At 43.4% G+C, this 8,697-nt stretch overlaps 1 protein-coding gene across 1 annotated transcript in view; it reads left to right on the top strand.

Annotated features, from left to right (window-relative positions):
• Positions 1-672: 672 nt before the first annotated feature.
• The window catches only part of TEX10 (testis expressed 10), a 47,140-nt gene continuing 39,115 nt past the window's right edge, over positions 673-8,697 (top strand). Inside the window, exons 1-3 of the mRNA XM_072329771.1 lie at positions 673-1,041; positions 3,815-4,003; positions 4,632-5,338. Coding sequence (XP_072185872.1) covers positions 3,824-4,003; positions 4,632-5,338 — 887 coding nt within the window. The 5' untranslated portion in view covers positions 673-1,041; positions 3,815-3,823. The remainder of the gene's footprint in view (positions 1,042-3,814; positions 4,004-4,631; positions 5,339-8,697) is intronic.

The following is an 8,697-nucleotide window of genomic DNA, read 5'->3' as shown; positions in this document are numbered from 1 at the left end:
CTTCCCAAAGTGGTAAGTAGTGAAGGATGGAAGCCAGAATGGGGTCCAACTCAAAAGCTAGAGTAGCTGAGCTTCAAAAGGTGTGCAAGCGATCCTAGTATGTATTACAGATTTGAAGTGCGAGCGAAGAGAGCTCAGATTATGGTAATTAAATTACATGGGGCCTCGTGTGATGAAATGCTTCCAGTGCTGTAACCTGTAGCCGATGTAGGATCAAATCAGGACGGTGTAATCACAGTATCACAGTATCGTGTGAGTTGGAAGGGACCTTAGAGATCATCGAGTCCAACTCCCGGGATTCGAGCCTTTCTGTGTAGCAGAGCGGCACTTCTGCAATGCAATTTCTGTAATGCAATTACTTCAGCGACCTGATGGAGTTGCACTGAGGTGGGACTGGCTGCTGTGCTCAGAGAAGAAGGGCGGAGCGAGACCTGCGGGCTGCTTGAAAACCACTTCGGCAGCTGACCGCAGAATAAACCCGTTTCCTGCTTGAAGCTGCGTGTTGCTGCAGGGTGGAAAACGCACCTTTGAGAACAGGCGTGAATGAAAACCCTCCCGCGTGCTCCGGGAACGGCGAGCCGGGTGGACCTCCGTGACGGCAGGGGGCGCCCCTGAGCGGAAGCGCGGGCTGTCCGCTACCGCGCGCGATGTACGCCGCCGCTCACGTGGGCGGCCGTTTCCGGGCAGGCTCTCGGGGGCGGAAGGGGGCTCGGCTGCCGCGTGGTTAGCGAGGGGCCGGGGCGGCGCGCGCGGGGCCCGGCGGCGTCGCGGTGCCCGCGGAGGAGGACGGAGGAGGGGAAGGAGGCGGCGCGGCCCTGCCCGCCTCGCGCCGGCGGCCGCCTTTTGTGTGAACCGCCCCCCTTTCCTACGCGGGAAAGCGTCCGTCGCTTGGAGTGGCGTGGCCGCGCTACCCGCGGATCCCGACAGCCGGCTGGAGGGCGGCCCCGCCGCACGGCACGGCGCGCTGCCGCAGCGCGGCCGAAGATGCGCCGGGAGGAGCGAGCGGCTGCCTAGGCGGGCACCGCCTGCGGCGGGCGGCGGGTACGGTACCGGCGGCGGGGCGGGAAGGAGGTGCGGGGTGGAGGCCCGGTCCGCGCCGGGCTGGGTTCGGCGGATCGCGGCGGTGCGCCGCTCCCTGCGACACACCGAGCATGGTGGGAGGGAGGCCGAGGAGAGCCTGGGGGCGTCCCGGGCGGGCAGGGCCGGCGTGGGGAGAGCCGCGTGGCTCTTATTGCTTGGCGCTGTTCGGCTCGGTGCTGCTGCGGGAGGGCCGGCAGGTGTACGGCCGGGAGCCTCGCTGAGGTGCTCGGAGCCGCTGCTTGGGATGTGCACGGCTTCACAGAACGCCTCGTCTTACCGACCGTGGTGTTAGCACTGCTCTGGTTTTGTAACCGTAGAACAGCTGGAAACAAGCGTGTTGAGGTGTCTCATTAGTCGCCTCTGATATTCGCATTGCAAGATAAACTACCGCTTCATTCTAGAAGGAGAGTATGTTTTGTAGGCTTTCTCCTTTAGAGTAACTTAATTTTATTCAAGTGTGTGCATGCCTGCATTTATAAAGGGAATGTTAAGTGGAAGGCAGATGCTTCGTCATGTAGGGTGAGACCTTAATGTCTCTGTTAAAGCAAGCATGGCAGTAAGCATTCACAGAACCATTAAGGTTGGAAAAGAATGCTAAGATCCTGTCGTCCACCGTGCCCACTGACCACGTCCCTCAGTGCCACATCCACACAGTTCTGAACACCTTCAGGGATGGTGACTTCACCACCTCCTTGAGCAGCCTGTGCCACTGCAGCACTGCTCTTTATGAGAAGGAAGTTTTGCTAATATCCAACCTGAAGCTCCCCTGCCTCAACTTAAAGACCATCAGCTCTTATCCTATCTCTGTTACCTGAGAAAAGAGGCTGACTTCCATCTCGTTATCACCTCCTTTCAGGCAGTAGAGTGAGATAAGGTCTCCCCTGAGCCCCATGTTCTGCGGACTGTGCTCCAGACCCCTCACCAGCTTTGTTGCCCTTCTCTGGACACGCTCCAAGGCCTCAATGTCTTTCTTCTAATGAGGGGCTCAAAAATGAACATACCACTTGAGGTGTGGCCTCACCAGAGCTGAGTTCGGAGGGACGGTCACCTCCCTGCTCCTGCTGACAGTGAGTTTTCAGCTGTTTCTGCATCGTGCAATTGAAGAGAGAGAAAAAACTTGGTGTAATTTTTCACTAAAGGATGCGTGAGGTTTAAAAAAATCCTCAAACAAAACCCCAAAAGGTTATAAAACCAGAGTTGTTGGATGCTAACGTGTCTTGTTATTGGAGGACCAAAACCCAGGGTATTTAAAAATACTATATAGTATACTAGTGCAAAAACTTCAGTTCAAATGGCCTTACATAGGGCTGTGTTCTGGGTAAGAAATAATGCAATGCAGCACAGGTCTACCAAGTCCATTGAAAAATCAGCCATGTAATTTTATTTGCTAGAGTGAGTGGCGATCCTATTGGCTTTGTTCTGGGTTTAGTCACAAATGTATAGTTTTTTTTTTTCAATAAAATTAATCTCTGAATGTTGAACCTTATGCTCACAATATTAGTAATATATAATAATTAGTATGTTCAATTATTAGTAATGGCCAAAAGCCAGTTACCCACGGAGTAGCTCAAAAGAGAGATTCCCATAAGCTGAAAAAGAATCAAGTTTATAGCCCTGACAGCATGAGCCCTTAAAGCTGAATATAAGTACTGTATGCGGTGAGGTATGGAAGCAGTGGGATTTCCAGCTGCATAAATGATTTTTGTTATTAGAAAGCTGTGAAACGTTAAACATTATTAACACTTTCTGTTTATTCCTCCTTCCCCTTTTAAACTGTAGTCATCTCCACGACCACTTCTAGGGCTCATCAGACTGGTTCTGTGGTCTTAATTAATGGAAATCTGAGCGTGTTTTGTGTGTGATGTTGAGTATTGTGGCATTGAAGTTAGAAGTATGGGAATGGCGGGGGAAGCAAGATAAGGAGCCAGCGGTGTAGCTTGTTTTCTTTGATCTGGCTGAACTAAGCGTGCTGTTATCTGTACAGATGGATTGAAGGCCAAGCAGGAACCAAAGTGTTGGTTTTAATTTGTTCTGCTCGTTGCGTGCCTGGTTCACTATGACCATGCATCTACGCAGAGCTGTTGTTGCCACCTTATTTTTTATGCCTTACTAAATATGACTTAACTTTGCAGCATCTTTTCACTCTCCGTGCTTTTTTAGCCTCCTGTTTTTTTGTTGTTTTTATTTCTCCTTTCCTTTTAATTGTTAATCTTTAATGCACAGCCTGTGCTTTTGAGGGTGTAGTGGAAGTTTGCCTGGTCCCGTGTGCTATGTTGTCAGTGAAAGTGTGATGAGATCCACAATTTTACCTGTGCAGACAGGTATGCTGGTTGTGATCGAGTTGCTAAGCAATGTACAGATGAAATAAGACATTCCACTGAGCTCTTTAGCCTTGACAGGTGTTGAGTATGTGAAAAGTGGCTTTACTGGCAGAACCTTTTTTAAATGAAAGAAACAAAAAACAAAGGAAAAGAACCCACAACGTATTCTGATAAAGCAGTAGATGGTGAAGTTCTTGAAGTGATCTTATTCAGTAAAGCATTTCTCAAAGCGAGGACAACCAAATAGGAGACAAGAAGCTTTAGGTCTGTTCAGCCTGGTGTCTGGTCTCATCAGTGGGCAGTTTATGCAGAGGAAATATGTAACAACTGTAGCTGTCAACAGGAGTTTGCTGCTCTTTGGTGGAAAATGTTTGTGTTGAATCGAATTGAAATTCTGAATGTCTTTTTTGCAGAGAGTCAGGATGACGAAAAAAAGGAAACATCAAGAAGACTTCCAGAAAGTGAAATTTAAAGTTGGGAAAAAAAAGCCTAAGCTAGAAAATGCAACAGATACCACTTTCAAAACAAAGGCCATACAAATTCCTGAACAGCTTAAAGAAGATGGAATGCTTACTGCACAAAACAGGAAACTTAACATAAAGGTACGTGGTGGGTGACACGTTCTGAATGATAGATAATGACATTTGCCTGGAGATATATATATATATATATATATATATATATATATATACGTATATATATATATATATATAATAGTTATTAGAGTTTAAGGAGAAAAAAAAAGGATATATTTAAAAAGAAAAGAAAAAGGAGACATAAAACTAAGCTAACCTTTGAACTAAATGACTTAAATTGCTGGACCTGCGTATAACTTAAGGCTAGGCTTTTCAGCAATGGAAAGCTGAAGTTGCATCCTCTTCAAAGTGTCTGGGATTAATACTGTCTTAGATTATAATGTAAGAGCAGGGTTTCAAAAACCTCTGCTAAGTCAGCAGGGTTGTATATTTACTTAAGTATGAAAGTTATCTTGTTACCTGAAGAACAAGTTGTGGTATCTTGTTTTTCCTGTTTTTGGATATTGCTGATTTGTTCATTACTCCACCACAAACCAGTAGAAGTTACTGTGCTTCTACAGACAGCAGTGCATCATCAGAACGAATTCTGTATTTTTTAATGTTTATTAAAAAAAATAGAAGTACTAGAATGTATGTAAAGTTAAGTTGAAAAAGCTTAGTAATAATGATAATAAACATGTTTCTTTCCTTCCAGGATTTACTTTCTCAGATGCACCATTATAGTCCCGGGGTTAAACAAAATGCGCTTCTTGGGCTCAAAGATCTCCTGTCTCAGTATCCTTTTCTAATTGATGCACATCTTTCAAATATAATTAGCGAAGTGGCAGCAGTGTTTACAGACAAAGATTCTGGTGTCAGGGGAGCGGCTGTTCACCTGCTTCAGTTCTTGGCTTCAAAAATAAGAGCTGAGCAGATCGCCCCGTTTTTTCCTTTGGTAAGTGCCCATCTCTCCAGTGCCATGACTCACATCAGCGAAGGAATTCAGGAAGATTCACTGAAAGTCTTGGACGTTTTATTGGAAGCATACCCAGCTCTTCTTACAGACCGCAGTAGTATTTTACTGAAGAATTTCGTAGAGCTTATTTCTCACCAGCAACTGTCAAAAAGACTGAAAAGCAAAGACAAACTTTCTTGGATGCTGTCTGTTAACCCAAACCGCAGGGTAACGTCTCAGCAGTGGAGGTTAAATGTACTTATCAGGCTTAAGAAGTTCCTCCAGGCAGTGGTTGATGGATCCAATGAAATAGAAGATGAGGGGCTTCAAGAACAAAAGGACAGCCCTCATTCTGTGAGGAACCCATTATTTATAAGCTGGAAGGTCCATGCAAATAATCAACAACACATACATCTGTATGAAAATGGTGGCTTACGACCAAAGATGAACTCATCGTTTAGACTGAGGTGAGAAGACATTAATTCCAAAATAAGTTAATGTCATCTGTATGATTATGATTTATGATAAACTGTGGCTTGTTGCTGTTGAAAGCAACTATTGAATTCTTATTGTGACGTTGCCTCTGGAGTGTTGTTCAGGGTAATGTGCAGTTTTACTGTAGTAGCTTGAAAACTGGGAAATACTTGATAGATGAGTGGGCTGCATGTAGATAATGAACTTTCTTTCTAGCAAGTTAAAACTTTATGATATGTTAGTACCAGAAGATCAGCTCTTGAGTGTTTTGTTTTGGATTGCAAACCGAAGACTACAAGTTGTAGCAGGATGTCAGAAAAGCGTAGGGGCAAGCAGGCAGATCTCATGGTACTAAATGTAAATGTATTTGTTACACAGTGACAATGAACTTGACTGAAGTTTTATGCTTTTACCTTAGAGAGTACAATAGCGTTCGATGGAGTCTTAATTTCTTCATTTTAAAGTAACTTCTTGGTAAAATAGTATGTCTGGCTGTTTGAAGTTCTGCTGAGTTCCCAGTTCAAGGTGTTCTTAATTCATCAGTTTCTATCTTCACTATAAATAAAAGGTGTTTCTGTTGAGACTGTTTCAACTGAGATTGTTGAGGGTGGTAAGAGGCATAATTAGTTCAGTCGCAGAAAGGTCTGTGTGGTTTATATTAGCTCTCTGGGTAGGCCTGAGGTGAAGTTTAGGGAGAAATAACTAACGATATTTGTTTCTCTGCCTCTTTCCTGATTCACTCACTCCTCAAACCAGAGGGGAACCTTCCTCCCCAGCTTTTTTCTTACGGTACCTTTGAATGTTGCCATCCTCGTGTATGTGTGCTTCTGTTGATGTTACATGTGTGGTGATAGAACACCCAGAAAGATCTACCTGAAAATAAAAAGAAATGCTGTTAAGCTGTTACATAGCACTTCTAGTTCATAGATTTCAAAGCGGTCTGAAGAGAAACCACAACCCTTGTTTTACTGCTGCGGAAGACCAACTACAATAAAGTGGGTTTTACCAAATTCATTCACGGAGGTCAGTGATAGAAAAAAGAAAACAACCCACTGTTTAATCGGTCTTTATGTCTTCCTCCCATCTTTGAAGGAGGCACAGAAGAAGTGGTGTTTTCTGTTAATAACACAGGTCTTGGTCTGAATTAGCAGGTCTTTTCCATCTTCATGCCAGCGACACGCTAGTGACTGTTCCATTCCTATTCTTTTTGGCTTCATCTTAGTAGGGAGTGGATTACTTACTGTAGGTATAGGACACTTACAGTAAGTTTAATAAAATACGCAGCTTGTTCTTAGGAAAGTGGTTGTTACTGTAGCATAAGAGTTCGGTCACAACCAACAATATCTACTGCAGTGAAAGCCAGTCTTTTGAGGCAGTGGAAGGGTTCACTGCTCAGTGAAAAACAGTCCTAAGGATTTCATCTGTGTATTCAGCATCATACAATTACGGACTGCTGAATATCAGGGGATTCTTGTATTGTGCACTGAATGACGCGCAGTGTGTGATGTTCTGTGCCCTGTAGTAGTTAAAGGTGCATTGTATCCAAGGTCTAGGAAAGTAAACTTTACATCTGGTGTCACCTGAATTGGATTCCCCTTTTCTGAGGAGCTAGATTTCGATGAAACACCGTGGTCCGCTTCTGGTTATAAATACTTTCAAAAAGCCATTTGCAAGCGTGAGGAGGAGCCAGAAGAGTAGAAGGAAACGTTGCTAACATCCAAGGCAAAGTTGGCAGAGAAAGCTGATGGCAGCAGAACAGAAGAATGGAAGGAGAAAGAATGCTCGTACAAGGTACTTGAATATTCCTCTTTTTAGTGTATATGCTCGTGGTTTTGGTGTAGTCTTTTTCTTTTTTTTGAAGGGCCTATAAAGTTTATTGTATGTTCATGGTGTATTAAGAGCAAAAGGTATTCTGGTAGCTTTTCTATTTGCTGTGAGAAACAGCATAGATACCTAATAGCATGAGGCCCTTCTCTGTGAAATCTTTTCTAGTAATTTGAAGAAGCTTAGTTCTTTCTCATCCAATCCCAGCAATGGCTTTTAACAGTCATTCCCTTTACCTCTCAAGTAAGAGGTGTGAAAGGTCTTTAATGCTCTTTGAAGACTTCTAAAATCTCAGTGTATTTTTCTTTAAAGAAACCCATGCAGAAATTGTAAAGCCTTAACTATAGGTAGTGAAGAGTTGATCAAAGCAGAAGTAGCTATGATTGCATTGTGTGCATGCATTGATGGTAAAAGGCCACATAGAAGCAAGGAATTGCTTAGGTTGGAAAAGACCTTAAAGATTATCTAGTCCAATTGCAGCCCACCCGTACTACCCTAACTCTTAACAACCCACCACTAAATCATGAGCACCACACCCAAAAGGTTTTTAAACACATTCAGGAATAAGTTTCAACTTTATTCTTTAAAAAGTACAAATATCACTAATAAGATATATATATATATTTTAGTTCCTAAGTTGTGTTTCTCTTGGAAGTTCCATAGATAGGGGTGCCACATCCTAGATAATCTAGTGATTACAGAACAAGATTCTCAAAACAGACAGCAATGTCAGTCTTGGTAAACTGTGTAGATCTCTTCTGAACTCGGAGTGCTGAATGGTTCAGCAGTGCATATCATAAGACTATTATTTTTTGTTGTGTGTTAGGTCTTCTTACTGTATGTAAATAAAAGGTCATAATAATTAGGAAATTAATAGGATGTTCTCTGCATTATGTGCTGACTGCTGCCTTCTGCATCAAATTCATTTCAGGTTTGGGAAAATGGAAAGGCTGCACGACTTGAATTTGGTGATACCAAGGTGTATGATCTTGTTTTGGAATGGAAATGGTACTGAAGCAAAACAGTAGAGCATCTGTTCCTGCTGAGAAGCTGCGTAGTAAATTGGAGAAGACCTGAGTGACCAAAGTGGAAGGCAGCATAGTAAATAAGTGCTGTGACCTGTGTATCAGATAGCCAGATGTGGAGAATACAGCTGAGTGTTTTTCTGCTACAGTTGATGATGGATACGCCCATAATGAAGAGGAGCTGAGTAATCTGACTTAGACTTCAAGATTAAGAAAAGAAAAACACTAACTTCCAGTGACTTCCTGTCCTATGCAGCTGGCAGTTGTTTTCCTATTTTCTGTTTCTTTTACGTTTCCTTGTCTTTCCTTTCCAAATTTTCTTTTAATCTCCTACTATGAAGTTACCGTGAAATCTCTAGTTTGATATTTTTCATAAGAATATTAGCATTTTAAGAGAAGTGACAGCTTAAAGGCCTACGTATATGAGTATCTGACAGTTCCCTTCAGTTATATTTTATCCCAATGTGAAGGTAATGTGCTTTCTGGTGTTTCTCAGAGCCACC

Source organism: Excalfactoria chinensis, chromosome 2 (genome assembly GCF_039878825.1).
Source record: "Excalfactoria chinensis isolate bCotChi1 chromosome 2, bCotChi1.hap2, whole genome shotgun sequence".
Classification (NCBI taxonomy): Eukaryota; Metazoa; Chordata; class Aves; order Galliformes; family Phasianidae; genus Excalfactoria; species Excalfactoria chinensis.
Note: the sequence above shows the minus strand (reverse complement) of the source record. Positions and strands in the feature narration are given on the sequence as shown.